This window comes from Pungitius pungitius, chromosome 4, assembly GCF_949316345.1.
Source record: "Pungitius pungitius chromosome 4, fPunPun2.1, whole genome shotgun sequence".
Taxonomy (NCBI): domain Eukaryota; kingdom Metazoa; phylum Chordata; class Actinopteri; order Perciformes; family Gasterosteidae; genus Pungitius; species Pungitius pungitius.
This window is the reverse complement of record NC_084903.1, coordinates 17,563,832-17,584,839: the sequence shown is the minus strand read 5'-3', so window position 1 is coordinate 17,584,839 and position 21,008 is coordinate 17,563,832. Positions and strand designations below refer to the sequence as shown.

Here is a 21,008-nt window from a genome sequence, read left to right as displayed (position 1 = left end):
TTGAGAAGGCACTGGCAGTTGTATCCGATGTGTGAGCGAGACTTAGCCAGGGGGTGCACGCTCACACATGAACTAACATGCACCAAAAGATAACAAAGCAAGCAGAAGCAAAGACCACATCACACGCAGAGGAAGAGCAACCTCATTCTCTGCTCGATGTGACATTATTCCATCATATATCTTTGTATCGATATATACTGTATATACAGTATATATAGTTATAAGTCCTTGTGTTGGTAGCTTAGTTGTAGCTATAATAGTTATTAACAATTAAAACATTCTCTGGATACTTGTAAACATTTGACAAGCAACAAAATGGTACAGCAATTTATCTTTTGAATTAATCATATGAGAGGGTAATTAGGGGGGGGGGGGGGGTTGAGTCTCACGACACACTTACAATGACTTGACCAATTAGCAATTGTTGTGACAGGTCTTCCAATGTTAATAACCTTAAATAATTGAGATATCTCAAAATCGTATGCACATAACGAGGAGGTACTAATGAACTAATGCTGTACAGTGCAGTGTGTAACAAGGAGCCTGTGACAAGAGTTTTATCATGCTGCCGTATACTTTGTATAGCTTCGGATGACATTTCACATAATTTACCTCAATTCCAGTAAACTGAGAAACGTTAAGGAAATACTCATTTTTATTTTTGCTATTTTCATTCAAATGACATCACCTGCGTTTGGCAATAACTTATAACATATCAAGTTTACAAAAGTGCAAAGAATTTTCTTGCCATTTGGGGCACATGTCTTTCATGCTACAAGCTCTCCAATCTAGTTTCATTGTAAAGAATCCAGTTACTTACCTTTTCATTTCAACCACACAAATATACCCTACTAATGTTTTTTTTAAGTAAATAGAAATGCTATTCCATAACTACTGATGGTGGTCCATTGTTTCAAATCAAACAAATGGGTGATACAAAGGCATAGGTTAAATCAATATTGGCTGTTTGTATAGTTAAGCCAGTCATATGTACCCTGTAGCTGTTTGACAAAGAACAGCATGCCTGATCCGAAATTTGATCCATACAAATTGAAAGAACCAAAATAACAACACAAATGCAGTAGAAAAAAGTCATTTTAACTATTAAATTTCAAAGAACAGAGAACACGGTTCAGAGTTAAAGTTTTTGACCAGTATTGGCTTGAGTGGCCTCTTGCTGGTTTTAATTCATTTACAGTTCAGTGCATTTAGGACCTTTTCAAAGTGAGAATTCCTGAACAGTTCGTCCAAGAACACATCAGGGGCCCCTCCTGGGATGTCTTGTTGTGCTAAATCAGGGAATTTCTGATGTAAAAAAAAGAAAACATCAATGAGGAACATGGGCGATTGGACATTATGGCCAAGGGCCTATGAGTTCCTATTATCATTTCTACTATTGACTTTTGAACACATGAAGTTAAGGAGAATCCGTTTTGGCTCAAAGCTGATGCTCAAGCTTGCTCTGTATGGGAAAATTACACAGCAAAAGAAAAATTATTTTTTTAAAATCTTATGTGCTTCTCATAAGCTTGAACCTGCCACAAAGTTCAGGTAATATGCCACCACAAGGTGACAGTAAAATAAAGGACAGAACTTCTGTTTCTGTGTCTATGCAGCCTATGTATCAGGTAAGTGGCCCAGAGGTGTGTCAGCTGGTCCCAGGAGCCGGTACTTCTCGTCCAGGGACGGCTCAGTGGTGGTGCTGCCCTGCAGGTGGATCAGTGGCTTGGTCTGCAACAGCACACAACCCCTCGCCCTGCCTCGTCTCTCCTCTTGGTTTCTGCAGTTGAAGAGGTTTATTCTATTGTCCAGCTCGGGGCTGGCCTTTTCTGAGCCAGTGGGACTGGGAAGCTTGAGGTTCACGGGGTCCACCGCCAGGCCCTTTCGAGCAAGGCAGGAGTCCTCAGAGATGGAGAAGAGTAGCTCCTGAACCACCATGCTGGGGTCTCTGCAGGCGTCCCGGCCCGAGTAGGACGGAGGACAGCAGCGGTGGGTGCTGTAGCTCAGACTCAGGTCCTGAGCTGTGCTGCTGCTGCAGTCTGTCATGGATGAACCCGGGGTGTGGCTGCTCAGGCTGAGTGGGCGAGCTGTGAGGCTGCCACTGGACCGCGACATGCTGGTTGAGGCGTCACTCACCACGCTGCCCACCCGCTCCATCGCCAGCATCGGGTTTGGCGGATTGGCGTTTAGATTGATGGGGAGGTGAACATCGATGGATGCCATGGTGATAACCCGGGCACCCAAGCCAGAAGCTCCAGCATCTTTAAAGACAACACGTTCATTTGTAAAATAAATAAGCTCTTTTCTTCAAACACAACATTTGCATAGGCTCGCTTTCCAAATAAAAACTTTTTCAGGCAGAGGAGGATGAGTTGCACTTGGGCATCAATAGGAAAGGCGCCATGTGGACAACACTCCCTAATAGTTAACTGTTTGTCAGTTATATCGCCAAAACATTGAAATTATTGAGTGTTTGATTACATTATGGAAAAGCCACTTTAACAATTTAAATAGTGTCTAGGAAAACTAAATAAGGCAAGTTTTGAGTTAATATTACAATATAATCTCGCTAGATATTCAGCGTGTCAACTTGTAAGGTGATAACCTGCATCAGTTAATTCTATGACCAAACCGAGGAAGTTTAGTCCTATGACCTTTTCACTTAACATCCCTTCAATCATCCAAAAACTGCTTCGCTTACTGTAATTTTATTTACATGTACATGGAGAGGTTTGTATAAAAGCACTTACCACTGCTCGCTCCACTGTAGTATTGGCTGATGTAGTTGTTCATGTCATCACGCACAACTGGATCTGAGATAATAATGAAGACATATATAAACCATTCAAGTGAATAACAACACGTGTTGCTAGAGTGACGACATTTTGTTGAATGTAATTTATATAAAGAAAGCATGTAGTTGTTTTTTTTGTTTTTTAAACACAAACTTTATCCAAATACATGTTATCCCTATTAGGTTTTTGAAATAGTTAAATAGTTTAAACAGTTTAAATAGCAATGTCTGTTTTTTCTTAGATAAAGAAATACAGCAAATCGATAAAATATAGTATTTTAATCAAATATTATATTCAACAATAGTACGGAATGGACCATAAATTGCAAATGTATCAGAGTAAAAGTGACCAGTCAAATGATGTTAAAATATAGCGTGAGTGACTGCTACTACTCTCCGTGGCAGAACATGCAATTGGATTGCACGCCCTTTTGTCAGGTCTATTTCTGTGTTAACCGCACAAAGTAGTGCAAATGGAAAATATCTCTTGTGTTTACAACATAATATTGACAGCGATGTCTTCTGCCCCAGGCCACAGGTACTTCATTGTCAAGCGATCAGGATCAACCACTGCTACGCTGTGCATTAGCTGCACCCTAGTGCACCAGAAATAAACTGGGACAGGGTGGGGTTGGTTTCAGGGATAAGAGGAATGAGTGAAAATAAAAGAGAGAGAGAGAGAGAGAGAGAGAGTGGGAGCTCTTTGTTCGGGCACAGATCCCTCCAGTCTGGCAGACCTCAGCGTGCGTGGTGAATGGCTGGGATCTGCTATGCTTCCTCTGTGCGCTTGATTGGTCTTGAGCTCACTGTCCGCCGGCTGAGTGCGAACCCAGAGTACCCTGAGTGCTAGCCCCTGTCCCCCGGGACACACGCTGCAGACTCTGATGGGTAATTTCATTTATTTTTCAGTCTAAAATATTAATCCTTGAGCCACCCCCGGAGAGAAGGCATTGCACTCACTAAAACAAGACTGAGACAATCACTCCACAATTAATAACACATGAGTCTTAAGATAAAAAAATGGGCTGTCCAGCATATGTAAAAAGGCTTTGCCCTTCTCTCTGTGACTGTCAAGATACTGGGCTGTCACCTTTTTGTGGAAAAAGAGAGGTGACATGCCGAGGTCCTTTTAGTTCAAATCTGAACCATCAATTGGATGGGTGAGGTATCAGTTCTACACCACGGATGAAGTAGTCTGAGAGGAAGAACTGTAACCATTGCAACTGATGTTGATGCAGATAAAGTGAAAAGGCATCAGGGGTGTGAACGGGCACTGCCGTAGCACTGGGCCCAGTGGTGTTGGGATGGGGGGGTTGGTAGAGAAAGCTATTCCCAATACATGAGGCCCTTTTTACAGCAGCCATTTTGACTTCGCCAGTGGTCCGTTGAGGTGGGCCGAGGCCCTGGGAGCCAATAGTGCAAACTCACTCAATGGAAAAGCTGTGACACACTGAAAAGAATACGACCACATTTAATTTCACCGATTACACCTGTTATCCTGCTAGGACAACGGCTGCTGTGAAAAGGAACTACTGTATATTGCAATGTTTGGATGAAGACTTTTGTTATCTGGGAAATTTTCCTCATTTTTACATTTATTGGGTGGATTGTCATCAAATTTGGTAATGACTCCCATGTCCCTCTTAGGAGGAGTTCCACTAACTTTGGCGATCCTCTGACTCTTCATCCAGCGACATCATCAATCTAACAAAGATGTCAGCATTATCATGAGAATGTTACCATTTAGCTCAAAACACTGCTGTAGCAAATAACTTGGATACAATCTCTCTCGTGAAAACTCTCGCCTTAACACTTATTGTCATGTATTTAAAATTGGTATTTCATGGAGAAGCCCTCAACCCCCTGTAACGTTCATTCTTAAGACGGCCAATGCCTTGATCAGAGTGTTGAATGGCATTATACAATGTCGGCTCCATTGAGAGCAGTACGTATAAACGCTGACCTGAAATGACCTGAGCCCTGTGGCCAAAGTGCTCATCCCAGTGACCATGTTTCTGTAAAAAGCCCTACTTGTTTCCGAGAGCCAGATTTCCCACAATGCCCTTGGGGTAATATTGTGGCCGCCGTGGAGCCTCTCCTGGTGCCCTATTGTGGTTTGCAGGTGAAGGGGAACAGATGTTGACAGGAGCCCACTCTCCCGAACAGGGCACAATGCACAGAGCACTCTGTACCTGAAATGGTGGTCTGGGATAGCCGGGTCAGCCTTCGCCACAAAGTGGGTGGTAAGAGAGACAGTCCGTGCAAGCTGACGTAGTGTCGGAGAACATGCTTGTTTTCTCCAGGATTCACCAGATCCTAAAAGCTTTTTTGCCCTCATATTGATCCCGCAGCTCCTGCGGGTAGAAGGGTGTTGTGGGCGAGCACAGAGGGCTAAGAGCCCGGCCTGGAAGATGCTCCAGGGCTACTGCTCCAGATTAACTCTACACTGCTTTGGCATCCCGTTCACCTGATGTTACGCTGTTAGAGACTTTTTGTTTCACATAATTATGTACATACTATATGCTGCATATCTCTTTGGGTTTTGTCCTGTTGCTTTATCAAGCAAACACTGCTGCACCTGGCATGGTTTGTATTCAAATAAGCTATATTTATATTTTGTCTTGGACACATTACATTTCAGTTTGTGAATTATTGGGTTTAATTCTAAACCAATGCATTAAACTCAATGCATAAGAGGGGATTACAATATTTTTTCTGTAGTTTTTATTATTATTGCAGTGATAAACTATTATCACTTTACATTTGCCATTTCTTTCAACCCTGGCCTTAAATACTCGTTTTTTGTGCTTAAAGACCACAGTGTACCTGCAGTGGCATGAGGCTCCCTGGGGTTTCTCTGGCCGCCCTCATCGTCAGATTCTCCGGGGGTCAAGCCTTCCACGACCTGAAAACCCCGGCCCTGTTTGCCCCAAACATGATGAATCTGCATGGCTGCTTCGCGTTCTGCCGCCAGGTCCAGGTCCTGCTGCGCCAGATGTGCCCTCAGCTGTCTGATCTCAAACTGGAGACGGTTGGTGTGTGCATGTAGGCAAGAGCGGGAAAGCAGCAGATTAGTGAATAAACAAATGGAATGTAGAAAACAGATGAGGGATGAGGACATAAATGGAAAAGATTATGTGGAGGGGAATACACAAAACACAAAAGAGACAGAAGAGGGGACAATAGAGTGACAAAGTAACAGTAGGATACGCTGGACCTGTGGCACCATTCCAGGCACACATAGACAAACAAAGCTTGTTTACGTTTAAAGGTTGTTAATGGTTAGCCATTCTCCTCATTCATCTAATGCATTGTCTAATTATATGTATAACCCACAATATATGCCTATTTTGTTAAAAAGAAGGGAATACAAAAGCATTAAGGCAACAACTTCATACATGCAGAGGATATTGATTATTCCAACCAAAACAAACAGTCTTACTATACTTTAAAATGAATCACATATATTAGATGTAACACATTGGACAAGGTATCACCTAAAATGTATACCAAAGTCAGGAATAGAAAACTACTGTCTATGTACGTGAGAAACAATTATCTAAACATTATCTTTTAAAGGATCTGATCATTACCTTTTGAATGTTTAATTAATGCGTCATACATAGAGGGCGAATAGAGTTGAACCTGTGCAGAGGATCATCAGTGTGTGCTCTGAGGAATCCAACTGGGTGGAAAGATTGGACCTGTTTGTAAGGTACTGCTGCCCTCCTCTGGTGGTAAATGAGCTAACAGTGTAGAGAGAGCTCATGAGGCCTTGAAAATTTAATATAAATGAACTATTAACGTACTATAGAGCAGAGATTGATAGACTTATGCGATTATAACTATGCTGGGTAATATGTTAAAGAATAGTCTGCCACGTAAGAAAAGTCATCAAAATATAGTATGTCATTAAAAGTATTTGATAAGCTGCTGGTCGACCCTCATCTACCTGCATACAAGTCTTTTATGGGTGTTTAGCTCTGACTGGTTTATGTATTTCAGACCATGTTTCTATTTTAACATAGTCATCCCTAATTCTATTTTCCTTGTGTTTGTTGACTTTGAGAGCCTCTGTGTTGCACATCTTATTAGTACCACACACTTACTTCATTATTTTTGTGCACGCTTTGTAAAGCGTCAATATTGTATATCCTTTTGAATCGCGTAGGTTTATTTTGTAACATGTGCCTCTTGGGAATGCCGATGAAAAGATGCCTTTTGGCTCTGGCGCAATCACATAAATCTTTCTGTCCCGTATCAAATAAACCAATAATAATAATTAAATAACTTTAGAAAGTCTCCAGAAAAAAAAAATCATAGTATGTGCATGAAATTTGCATGAAGATCCAGTGGCCGGTAGGAACGCAGACTATGCTCAGTGCAAAACAATGTCCTAAAAAAGTCAAATTTAGTTTAAAAAAAGTTAGTTTAGTAGGCCATGAAATGCTTTTAACTTCACGTTGCAAACACAGATCCTTTCAAAGGTATTGCTGAACGCATTGCATCTCTCTCACAGAGAACCAGTTGTGTGTGTGTGTGTTGAACAAGGACTCCATATATACTCTTTTGACTGGATGTGATTAGTGATTTCTAGCTGTAAGGAACAGAGTTGTTTTGGTACCCACCGCCTGTTCCTGGCAGATCTGAGTGAGACGCTCCAGCTGCTCCTCTCTCACAGCCTTGGTTTTCTCACATTGCTGGATCTCCAATTCCATCTCAACTTTGACTTGGAGCACATAAGCTGCCACGGAGGAGGGAGAAAGAGAGTTTTAAAAGGAAAACAATATATTTTAATAGATTACAACATGATTAAATGGTCTGAAACGAAGTGACAGGTGGGATCTGAGCTCAGCTCTGCTGGAGGTATTCATGGTAAAATACACCAAGCACATCATGCTCCATACATGTCTGTCGTCACACACGCAAACCTCATTACTTACCGGTCCAGTAACCCTAAACCTGTCCTGAACACATTTTGTAAGTTGCTGAAAATGTTCCTCATGAATCTGGTTCATTGGTTGACTGGATGGTGTAACAAGGGTTCAGAACATTTCCAGCCCGTTTGAATATTGAATTCATACCAAGACTTTACTGAGGCAAACTTATGGCCCTCCTCCACTCTCCCCTCTTATCTGGAGCCAAGGGTCTCACTGACTTGCATTATAAAATTTGTCTCAGGAAAATGTATCACCATTTGGTGGCTTTGGTGAGTTAACCTGTTTAAGACATCGTGGTTACTGGCAAAATCATTATTTCTGATGTCTTTGAATGTATTGAAAGATTTATTCTTGTACATGTCTGCTCTCTAGACCTTACAAAGTCTGCTGCATTTCACTCCTCTGTATTCCCACTGCGATCGGAATGACACAAACATTGCCACTTCATATGTCAAGCTAATCTTGCAAGAGACTCAATCCCTCTCTCGTAATAACCCAGCCGGTCCTTCAGCTGTACATTTATTGGTTTGAGTGTGCCTTTTATGCTCCGAGGAGAGTTGCGGCTGCCTAACAAGGAAACTCAATCACTCACAAATATCAAACCCAACAGGTCGAGGTGTGAGGCGGGAAAATCACGAGTGTGTTCTCTGGAAACCAACACAACAGCTGCATGCTAAGGAGCAGGATCATGCTCTTGCTGAATGTGCTTCAACACAGTAAATCAATGATGTTGAAAGCTGTGTTGTATTGATAACGGAAATGATCAATTGTCTCATTGTGATGCGTCTCTTTAAGTTCAATATATTTGATCCATTAAAACAAATGTACTTAATGTGTGATTCCTGTTCCAGACCAATGATATCCTGAACTCAACCAAGACAGAAATGGCTACTTGAGACCTTATTGTATATACAAATGAATAAAACAAGCTAAATTAGTACATTCATACTGTTTCTGATTGTTTGTTCTAAGCCAACCAGCTGCTGGCTGCAGCATCATCTGTCCTCCAGAAAGCAAATTAGCATATTTCTTAAACCGTCAAACTATTGTTATGAGAGGGTGTATTAGGGAAAACACGTCAAATCGCACACTGTGTGTTACTGTGGGTCTTGTGTGCAGCTGATCCTGTATGCAGTCATAGGCCCATGGTTAGTGTGACCCTTGAACAGATATCAAATCGATAAGCATTAGCATAAGGAAGAACCCCCACTATATTCATTATAGCCTCTCTGAATCTACTTAACAATCCCCTTACAATCAATACGAGCAGCAGGGTGGCAGATATTCACTATGGGGAGATGATGAATAGCTATATTACTTTAAATAGTAAATATTGTCTATACTCATGGAAAGAATGGGGTAATTTAGGATATTTATGCATTAATGTAATACTTTTGAGTTGCTGCACAAAATGCGTCTCACATACAGGCCAATAAATAACACATTTTAATGGACACGAGGCCTCTGCCTCACCGTCAATGATCCTCTTGACTCTCCAGATGCGCAGCGTGATGATGAGGCTGATGGCATCCCAGGGGCTGCTGGGCCCGTTGGCCACCGTGGAGGCCACCATGGGGGCCAGGGACAGCACAATGACAGCTCCGTCAAACACCTGAGAGGTCACGCACACAAAAGCACGTCGACAACTAAACAATGTGCAGAAGTCGGCGCAGAGTGCATTTTCAAAAATGCTTAACAATATGCACGTAGAAACAAGTTGAAAAATTAAAAATAATAATGAACACTGACAAAAATGGAAACCTGGTCATCAAGGCTTGCTAATAAACACACAGTGACAGCACTGACCTCGACTTTGTTCTCTATGTAGTCCCAGATCCCGAGCACGACAATTCTGAAGACAGTCTAAGGCAGAGATAGATAAATAAAAGCATTAAAATAGATAGGTGAGGGACAGGTGATACATAAAAAAAGCCTCCGTGATATTATTAGTTTTTTGCGTCGTCATCACATCCAAGAGGCCTTCGTGCCACAGTTTTTTCAAACATACTTTTTGTTCAAATACAATATTAACTGTGCTACAATCTTGTATGTGAAATGAAACAACCTTAAAGTAGCCGAGCATTCACTTGATAAGTTTGACATTTCTTGCCGCTATGACGTGGTAAACGTTCACTTGTACAAGACAATCAAACTGACTGAATCGCGGAGACATCTCAAAGAACAAAGAAAACAGTCCTTATAAAAACACCAGCCAAGTATTTAATAAAGCTATTATGCAAAGCACATCACGGCCCCATCACCTATCACATTTCCCATTGTGCTTTCCAAATTCTGTTGGTCGTAGGACGCTTTGTTGAGCATGTTATTGATTTATAGTCCAATTAGTATCTGGTGTCACTTATGACTAGTCCTGCTAATCCATCACCCGCAGCGTATGTTGCACAACAGTGGAGGCGTCAAATGAGAAGTCTAGGGACTCCACCCACATGGGTGAATCCTGCTTTCTGATTGGTGCAGAGGCTGGTGATAAGCTATCTAACACCGTTCCTAAATGACTTCTGTTATGTCAGTGGGCAAGGTGGTCGGGACGGATCGTATCTCTGTAACCCCGTCCCTACTGCTTATTAAGCTCAGCTTTAATTATTGCTCCAAGTGGCTCACTGGTAATTAATGTTTGGTTTAGGGCGTCGGGGCTGAGGCTGTCAGGGTAATTAGTTTGCACTAGAGTGGAGGCCTGTGGGCTAAATCATTCCCTCTCCATTTTGTTTTTTCACAATTCTAGAGTCATTTTAAAACACTTTCTTATCAAACAATGGTAAAAAATTGTAGAAAGACTAATTCCAATTATGGTTTAAAAAACAAACCACCCATCCAGCCTCAAGGCAGCATTTCTAAAGCTCAAGCTGAATCCGAAGAAGACGACGTACCAAACGTGGGATAATAAATGGCAGCCACGGTAAATGTCTGTCCCTGGTTTCCAATGCTATTGGTAATATACAATCTGGTTATAATAATGATTTAAAAAGAAATGTGATGTGTAAAACATACATTTGGGGCCATATGACATTATCCAAGAGATCAAGAACAAGGAGCCTGCAAACTAACAGGCTTACGTGATAATTAATGGATAACTGTACGATTTGTATCAAAGCTGGTAAGAGAAATAATGGACAATGGGTTGAGTTACCTCTGAAAAGAAGAGTGACAAGATGATAAGGCTGATCCAGTGGATTATGCTGGCAAATTGGAAAGCATTGGAAACTGTTGAAAGAAGAAGCACGAAAAGACGTTAACCTGCAGAGTTTCTAAAGGGGAGCACATGAGAAACAATACCAGGAAGCAATGTGTTTCTACACCTTTCTACGAGGTGAGCCAAATCAAACAAAGTTCTAGATAAATGGAGAAACAAAACAATCACCTCTTCTGCCTGAGTTCATTTTGAACTTTTCCCCTTTTAAAAAGTCAAGCAGCTCTTTTTGAAAACTAGAAATGCCTCTCCCCTCCTTCCATTCATCAGCATTTCTTTTTTAATTTCCCAGGGCCCATCTACAAAACCACAGTGCCAACCGGTATCTACAAACGTCCTACGCCTCTAATCTCTCCGTGCCATCCCGCCCTATTGCCCAGTCCAATGTTTGTCTTGGCGGACTGGCAGCAGACAAAGCGCCGGATTACAGCGGCTCTGAAGTGATGCAGTGCTGCCGTTCCCGCAGCGAGCCTCAGGTATAATCGGAGCTGGATGCTGGCCAGCGATCGTTAGGGACGAGTGCCTACTGCCATCGACGAGAGACCTCGCTTCATTATCATCTTTCTCCATCGCTCCACGTCACAACCATTTACCATCCGGCACCAACAGCTCAGGCTCCTCTGTGACTATAGCAGGACTGCACACGCAGAAGGGATGGGAGCAGGCCATGAATGCCAAACAGATGACTTTTTACAAATTAGTCACGTGGTTGTGTTGATTATTTCACTTACACTTACAAGTAGATCTCCATAATTGAATCTTTGTCAATTGATCCGTGAGTGTACTGTGGTGAAATATAATGAGAAACAAAATCTGAAGTGTACCTTGTTACCAAGTTATTTGAGTACTGCCTGTTAAAGTCCACAGTGTGTTACTTTCACACTGTTCATTACAATAAACTATATAAGGTCATTTTCATAGACAGGGACCCATACAATACAAATCCTGTAATGAAAGAAGTAACTAGTAACAACTCATAGACAAGTGTGACAAGAAGCTATAGACTATACACATGCTACAACAAATTATACAAGTGATAAGAATATGAATCATTACGCAAAGATTTCTTAAAATAAATACTATTTATCTGACCCGATTGGCGGGTAGTTTACAATAAAAGAAAAGCACCAGTAGACTCAAGTTTCAGTTAAAAAATGAGACTAAAGCATCTCTCCACCGCTCAAGTGGAGCATGTCCTGCTGTTGCAATGCCTCCCAGGTGTTTTATAAACGTTGCACAGTAGAGAAGTTGCACACTCAGCAATCCTCGATCAAAGAGAGGTTCAAACAGGAGGTATAAAGAAGTAGCCGGGATCACTCTTTACATTGCAGGAGTTTGGTGTCTATCAGCAGCTCCAAAGACAGAAACAGCACCACCAGGATGACACAGGCCACCAGGATGCAGTTGAAGCCCGCGCTGAGCAGACAGACCTGCCACAGGGCCACCCGCCGACCGCAACACGGCTTCAGCCAGTTGGACCTGAAGGAAGTGAACAGAAAAGAAGTAGCTTTGTGTCAGTACGGCTCACCCATTTCATTTCTATACCTCACAATATTCTAATTATAATGTATGTGTAAGCCAGGTTCAAACGGCTGATTCCTTTTAATAATCATCTTTAATAGCCAGAAATTATTTAAAGTCAATGTTGCCTTTAAACCAAATTACGACCAAAGAGAATAAAGTGAGTGAAACACCAGGATTGGACCCCGTAATAATTCATTCACGTTTCGAATGGCATCGCATGGATTCCATGTCTGAGGTGCAATGCTGAACCACATCTCAAAGGTTTCTTCTTGATATCTGAACTCCCCGGCATGGCCAACAGAGGGTGGTAGCTTACACTTGACGTGATGTCCGTTTAGTCCAAGCAAAGTTCGGCGCTGATGGCCGGGGCCAAAAAAAAGGGAAAGGAAGTGTGGTCAGAGACGGCATTGACGGGGAGAGGGACAGTGAAGCTCTGTGAACTGGTGACTGAACCGGCAGCTGAAGCAGAGACTGGAATATTGATGTTCTCCTTTTCACACGACGATGAAGGGAGTCACTGTAGGGACCGCTGCTGAGAGGGAAGGATTTCACGCTCAGCAAAATCAGTGGCCCGTTGATTTGAATTTGAACTTAAATGCACATCTACAATTTGATTTTTTTTTTATTTAATTGTATCTACCAACCACATTGGCTACAGATTCCCTGACTGTCTTTAGTATGCTCCATAGAAAAACAGTAGGTTAACATTTATAATATGTGAAATTTTGCCAGGTATTGTGAGAATGCAACATTTAGGCCGCTGAAGTGTCTGGCATCATAACTCAACGCTATTGAGAAATAGTGGCTAGTCATAGAGACGAGAAGGGCTAACAGTGGGAGAGGAGAGAAACTCGGCCTCTCACCGGCTCTCCAGCTGGTGTGGAAAGTTGGCTCTGCCGGGTACCTTTCCCTTCTCCCCGTGCACTGGCCATGAGGAGACAGACGTTGGCACAGCCTTTTCTCTCCCCTGAACATGTCTTCATTTCTTGGCGTGGTGCTAATATGAGCTGCTATGGTGGAAAATGGCTCCGTTTCTTTTCCACTGTGACAAAACCGACTACGCTGCACTTATTACGGAAGAATCTGGATGACGTATCTTTAAAAAATGCCTGTTAAACCACATTCTTACTTTAAAACTGTTGGATGAGGATGTATTTTACCTTTGACATTTTTCTTTATAAACTTCTATCATTAACTCCAGTACTGTAATTCAACAGATGTATTCAAAATACAAGTTCTTATTTACCTTAACATTTGCTTCATAGCTACCACATTCCAATTCTTCTAGAAAAGAGGATTTGTGGATTACGTGTCACCTTTCTGACATATTCCTGCTCAGTGGGAGACGACACACACATATGTTTTAGACAACATGTGTGTGGCTCTCTGATCATTTGATCAAGGTTCAAGCTCCACAACAGATCAACGGTCAAAGTTTAATCTCTGACCTGTGTTGGCTCTAGAGAAGCAAATTGATGTACTAAATTGGTACTAATCTATAAAAAAATATAGTAATCTTCTGTTGAGTTGATCACTGCATCAGTTTTTCAGAGGAAAGTATTTATTTGTCCAAAGCCGGCTCGAGCGGAGCCACAAGCCTGTAAACAATGCACAGCTAATCTAATGAAGGCGTCATCATGCTAATAGCAATCATCTTTTTGGCATTGGGTGGGGTGGCACTAATGTGCCACTTCCAGATGGTGCCGAATCTGCTCCACCAGAATCTTGGCGAGACTCTACGGACGCCAGGTATCACGCCAGCTTACATGCTAGCATATATATATATATATATATATATATATATACAGTATATATACATGTTCTGTGTGTGTTTATAAGGTTTATTAACCTTAATATTTAATATCCAAGCAGAGAAAAAACAATATCTAAACTCAGGATAAGGCCGGAGATGAAGGTCAGAGGGTCTTTATTTGTATCTTACCATGAACATCTGAGCAAGGACCAAATGACAATTGCATCTGCCAGGTCACTGCAGTGCCAGGTCACAGATTAGATAGTCCATCAAAGTGTATCTTATATCATATGATTTCACGCTTCATTTCTTCTGCATGGGAGCAAATAATAATTTAAAAAAATGACCTGAACATTTTATGAAGTGGGAGTAGTAGAGAGGAGTGTTAAAAGTGAATTACTCTTCTCACAAACTTTAGAAGCCGACATTCTCCTCAGGCTTTAACTTTAGCTTTGAGGCTCTAGTAATCGTGTCCCGTAGCATCGTATTAACATAAAGAGACTAAAACAATAGCATTTTGTTCCAAGCTTGTAGTTTGAAAGTCAATGCATTCCAACAGTGAGTGAATTTGACCCATTGAAGAGGGCCTCGCTTTGTTCTTAACGCATCGGAAGGCAGCCTCTTGTCCAGGACCGAGTCTATCATCGAAGGATATTTCAGTGAGTCGACAAAAGCTGTGTGTTACGTCTGTCCTGCATTGATAACAGGTCTTGGTATGGGCAACCGCTCGCTCACAAAACCACACACACACTGACACACAGGGGGAGAGAGATGAATGAGTGATGCAGGTTCACGGGAAGTGCAAAGACTCAGCTTTGATACGTAATACAAAGAGGCTAAATTCAGTAAATGTTTGTGTCCTTACTTTATGTCATGCCAAAACTAGCCCAGCCCAGAGGGGACGCAGTCAGACGCTGCAGGGGACACATGCGGTATATTAATGAGTCTGTTTAAAGCAACAGAACAGAAGAAAATGTTGTTTCTCTGACCCGCTCAGCCCTGACGCCCTGACCGAACCACCTGGCCCGAGTCACCATCGACCAGCACAGTGGACAAGGTCATCCCGCAAACTGCTAGTTTTCAGACCCACTCGCATTGACATTTTTAACTACCTTGATTGATTGCTTTACCAAAAATACATTATCCTATTATTATTTCACACATTTAGAAGACCTCCTTGTAAATGAACATGGTCATTGGTCTGTCTCTCTCTCTCTCTCTCTCTCTCTCTCTCTCTCTCACTCCGCATTTCTGTCGATATCTCCACTGGTTTCTCTCTTTCTCAACACGTCGAGCTGCCTGATGTAGCCGTCCCCGTTGCCCAATGCCAGTGAGATTGAGTGGGCCTGGACAGAGAAAATGAGGGGGGCAGATTAAATCAGGAAAAAGTAATCAATCCCAGCATGCTGATTGAGATACCAAAACACTGGGACAATCAGACTCACAGCACCTGATGGTCTCATTAGATGAAGTTTGATAGAGGGGGTTATATTGCTCATTCCAATAGACAGCAATAAATAACTCTTATAAACACGCAGCATCCTATCTTCCCGTATAAAATAGTGTGTCGCCAGCAGACTCCAAACTTCAACAAGCAACGCACACAAACACATATATTCTTGATGCTAAAGCAAGCACGGAAGAAGGGGACTACCAAGTAAGCATAAAAAACATGCTGAGTTTCCCTGATGCTGTCAGATTGCAGGTAATTAATTTTACATTTGAAAGCTTCCCTATTACCAATCCCTGTGCATCATTGATCACGGCACAATCAGCATTGAGCAGGCAGCCCCAACACTCCTGCAGCACTTTCAGTGGCAACACAACCAAAGGGATAAATGACTGATTGTGGAGTTAAAATATACAGTAAATCTCTGAGGTACTGACTTCTGCTCAAAGACACTGCATCTTTTTTTTTGCTTTTTATTCCCCTCTGGCAATAACAAGAAATATGACAAGTGAATTATAGTTTTATAGCATTAACACTCTTACATCAGTATTGTCAGGCAGGAATATTTTTTACTCAACCTTTCACTGTGTTTATGTGTGACAGTTACATGCCAGCTTCTTAGTTTCAGTCCAATTCACCCAAACAAAGACACCAAAATGACTACGGGGGCACACGAGGAACACACTGAACAAGGGCAACTGGTTTCCAGCTTTACCTCACAGTCCTCTGGGAATGCTTGGGAAAGACTCATTAGGATGTTGTCATAGAGGAGAGGAAGGTGTGTGTGTGTGTGTGTGTGCGTATTGTGTATTCCGTGCTTGTATGCTATTCGTGTGAGTTCACATGTGTGCGGGCAGCCGGAGTGGACCTACCTGCGTACACGGTTACTAACGGCAGCTCACAAAGCAGCACTGTATTTGGACTCCATAGATTTAATTGGGATATATGATAACAAGGTGTACACAAGTGTCTATTAGGATTAGTATCATTATTGCTATAAATAGTGCTGTTATTATTATTGTTTTATCAGCCCAATAAATTAGTGCAGTGAAGCCATGTCTTCATGCTCCATTAGATCCCCATCAAACCATCCTATTTGTGTTTAGGGTGATCATGGGTTTTACAATTAATGGTGTTCTTACCCATGTAAATTATCTTTTAATAAAGAGGTGAAGAACAACAATTCTACGTGCGCTGAGGTGATCAAGCTCCACTAATGAATTTTTGATCCTTCTCTGTTATTAGCAAGAAAAGTAATGTCACACTGTGAATAGCAGCCAGAAATCTGCACCTGTGATTTGAAGGTGTTAACTGAGCTGATCCTTGCATGCATTCCTTTAGGACTATTACCATATTATGAATATGGCAAATAGTAAAGCCCGTGGACAGCAAAGGCTAGAGGGGCAACGGCTCATAAAACTTTTGGATTGAATCCGCAAAAAGGAAAAAAGGGCGAAAATATAACTTTTAAGGTTCCCTGACGACATATTCTTCATAACAAATCACAAATTAAAGAGTAAGGAAATACAAGTTTATATTTTAATTAAAGAAGAGTAATCTTGTTAAGTGTAGTTTAAGCAAGCTATTTATAAATGCCATTGTCCTGAATATATTTACATAATTCGGATAATAGCCAGTAAACTCTTACGTCATAATGGGATAGTTAACATGAAATTGTTTAATTAATCTGCGTAGGATCATGGATTAAGAGTGGAACGTTACACCAAGATAGTGAGACAGTGAGAAAAAATGTAACTTCCTAATCTGAACACATGTGCCTTTAAAATACTTTAATGAAAGTATTTTATCATTTGAGAATCTCTGACGTAAAAAGGTTTATCCTCAAGACGGACATGAAAAACATCAGACAAAGGATGGACTTGTACGCTACGTTGGCCAAAAGCCATCCCTGTGGCAGCGGAATTAAGAAGGCTGGGAGATAACAGGGAGGCCGGTCATTCCCAGGTCGCAGTCTCAGACGACTTCCTCTGCTCTCTAATTAAATCAGGCCAAATTGGCTCCACTAGGTGAGAGCCATCGGAGAATGCATAATTTCAAAAGGCGGGACTTCTTCATTTGACTTCTTTGCCCTCTTCTAACAAAGTTGCAGTATGTAAAGTAAAAATGCAGTGAGAGGGTTAGCATATAGACAAGGGTAAAATGTTAAAACTAAATATCCCTTTAATAATGTGCCACAATACAGCAGGTCACAGAGCCATCCCCGCCTCAAAATTCTCAAAAGATAGTTGTGATTATATATTGAAAGAATCCAGTTTATTTTCCTTCCTTGACCATTTTTCTTAAACTTGCAAATGGGCCGGTAATTATTTCCAAAATGGAACATTTTGACTCTTGGCCTAAAGCTTGTGGGAGGCAGAGGGTAGGAAGCACTTGTTTTTTCCTCTTTCCCCCCGTTGCACACTACCGATTTAGATGAACCATCTGGTGTTGATACCTAACCCCGGACTCCTTGCACATTTGGAGCAGCCGTATGAGCAACATATGCTTCTGTCTCTGTGTCTGGCAGCCACGCGGCCATCACTGGGACGAGAGGTGACATCATTCCGCCGCTCAGGTCTGCACTTGCAGTAGCATTGGGGTAGGGTTGGGTGGTGTAATGAGGGTTGGGTGGTGTAATGAGCCTGTTGGGCATCCTGAATCTTAACATATTTCTACACTGCAGGCTTTTATCCAGGCATTATCGGGCAATAATTGCATCCCCTTATCACATTGCATCATACTCATCACTGACCTTTTCTATAGCTTTTACCACAGCAGCAGCATATTCAGCCGCTGAGCAGGTGTTGCAGCAGCTTTTGGAGTCAATTGCCGCGCTGGAAAGTAGTATTTTACATACTACGGGCTTTAGATAGGAGTTGGTTTCAGGGCAGCATGTATATGCCAGATATAGATGTCAGATACTAAAAACTAGCTATTTTTAACTGAATTGAAGTGTGAGCGACTATTTAATCGACGGTTCAAACCATCGATGCAAGTCGCAGATGAGGTCATTGGTCCTTCAAATCTCCCTCGCTGACTTTCTTTGTCCGTCACAGAGCAGCGGAAACCTACACAGAGACGAGCTCAAGCGCACCAACAGAAAAAAAAACTTCGCCTTTAAAAAAAAAAAAAAACAAGAAGTCAGCAAACAAACAAAAGCAGCTTGATGACTAGGAGGAGAGTGGGCAGCCATGAAAGTGCTGAACACAAGCCCACGCCACCTTGGTCCTCCCAGCATTTCTCCTAGACAGGAAGATGGATGGGCCCAACTCCTATTAATAACCACACTCCACTTACCATGACGGCAAAACTGCTAACACTGCAACTGCCCCCTGATGCTAGCTAGAAAAACCACCTCCAACAATGTCGCCCACATCTCTCCGGCTGAGAACACTGTGTTAGGTAACAAAGCGGGTGCAGGAAATCTCCAACCCGTCCGCCTGTTTTCACCCTCGCCACAGAACTGTGGAGCTAGAGGCTCCTGAAGGGGCCCCCTGGTAGGTCAGTGTGACGTGCTGACAAGTGTCTGCAGTATGATTTATAGAGAACATGCGCTGATTTTCTTGGCGTTCACTTGAGTAACAGCGCAGATCGGTTTCCGGCATGGGAAGGCCTACTTGCGTGCGAAAACGAGGGCGTGAACTGAAGAAAAAGGCGGAGAAGCAGAAGAAAAATCAGTAGGACTATAGAAGTATGTAGAAAGATGGTGAAATAGAGAAAAAGAAAAGCCTATCAGAATGTGCAGGAGCATCGCTGAAGGAACACTATTGTTCATAATTAGATGTGACAGCGCAGTATAAGATGAAGTCAACCATGATTACAGAGGATTATGTTAACATGTAGTAATGTGAGTGAGAAACGTTCTCTCTCAGTGTATAAACATTATTTCTGTTCATGCATGTACAACTATGCATGCGCTTGTTTGTGTGTGTGTGTGTGTGTGTGTGTGTGTGTGTGTGTGTGAGTGTGTGTGTGAGTGCGCAAGTGACTGCTTCGCCGTCATCTGACGTGAGGGCAGCGCAGTATACGAGAGATAGCGGTAAGGTCAGCTCCACCTTCCCACTGCTACAGGCTATGATATGCAAACATGGCTGACAGTAGGTGCTTCATCACACAGTGGCAGCTTGACACAGGAGCCTTTCCTCTTGATTAATCCCCTCCGCTTGCTTCCTGGTATTAAACACACTGCAGCCACACAGTATCGGTAAGCCACAGCAACACGAAGCTGTATTCTATCAGCATCGAATCGGGGAACTTGTGAGGAAGAAAACGGCCTGCAAGTGCACATATTTCCTTCATTTCATTCTGGAATGAGGAGATGAGAAACGTTTGGCATTCCCAAACTGCCAGTAGGAATAACTTCCAGCTCCACAACCAATGAGCCGTCTTCCCATGTTGATGAAACACCTCTACTGAGGTTGTGACAATTTCTCTTTCAGGAGTGGGCGCTCTCTTCTCGCAAAACATCCCCACGAGAACACGCATAAGCATTTCCCGCGCACAGCTTCCTTCGTGGTGCTCCTTCGCGATCTCTGGAACCCAATGAGCCTGCTAATGCAGGCTGGGAGTGGAGGGGTTGAGGTGTGGTGGTGGTGGTGATGGGTGGGGACGGGGGGGCCAATACACTTTCCTAGGTAGAGTCAGTGGAGCAGCTAACTGTTCCTCTCCCACACGCTTTTTCATTTTGGTGATGTCTGAAGCTGTCCTGCATCATTCTCTCAACTTCATTCTACACATCCACAAAAATGGTTCACTTGTTCTGCCCCTTTTTGGCAATTGTTCTCTGCTATTTAACTCAAGCTTTTCCTATGAGTATTGTATATGGTGCTTAAGTGCTTTTTTTCACATGGCAACATAGTCTGCTCACAGGACGCTGATGTCAAAGCGCTGACACGAGGAAGCTGACCAGGAGGCCGTCTTTAAAACATGATGATGGTGCACGAGACGTGGTGAATGTCACCTAATGAGGCTAATGGCCGCTGTCTGTTTGAGAGGTGGATCGATATGGTAATGAGGAGAAGGAGGCACAGGTGTAATCACCGAAAGCCCAGCGGTGCTGAAATCCACAAAATGAAATCCCTTGTCCTAGTGTGGGGGGGGGGGGGGGGGGGGGCTGACTGAGGCTACATCTTACTGATTCTAATGACGTGGCCTTGCTGTCAGAGGACGCCACTTTTATTCACACATTGTTGGTATTCTTCTCTTTCAGTGCTCATTCCCACTATTTCAATGTATTGTCTATAGGAAGGGTTTGTGATGTTTCACCTTTATTATCACAAAGCATCGAGGTATATGTGATAGTGATTAATGTAAGATATTAGTATAGCATTTATGGTATA

At 42.4% G+C, this 21,008-nt stretch overlaps 1 protein-coding gene across 1 annotated transcript in view; it reads right to left on the bottom strand.

Moving 5' to 3' along the window:
- Positions 1 to 637: 637 nt before the first annotated feature.
- The window catches only part of LOC119229973 (transmembrane protein 266-like), a 33,795-nt gene continuing 13,424 nt past the window's right edge, over positions 638 to 21,008 (bottom strand). Inside the window, exons 4-11 of the mRNA XM_037490879.2 lie at positions 12,267 to 12,421; positions 10,883 to 10,956; positions 9,541 to 9,597; positions 9,208 to 9,346; positions 7,423 to 7,538; positions 5,621 to 5,816; positions 2,751 to 2,813; positions 638 to 2,261 (exon numbers count right to left, since the gene is read on the bottom strand). Of these exons, the coding sequence (XP_037346776.2) occupies positions 1,618 to 2,261; positions 2,751 to 2,813; positions 5,621 to 5,816; positions 7,423 to 7,538; positions 9,208 to 9,346; positions 9,541 to 9,597; positions 10,883 to 10,956; positions 12,267 to 12,421 (1,444 nt within the window). The 3' untranslated portion in view covers positions 638 to 1,617. The remainder of the gene's footprint in view (positions 2,262 to 2,750; positions 2,814 to 5,620; positions 5,817 to 7,422; positions 7,539 to 9,207; positions 9,347 to 9,540; positions 9,598 to 10,882; positions 10,957 to 12,266; positions 12,422 to 21,008) is intronic.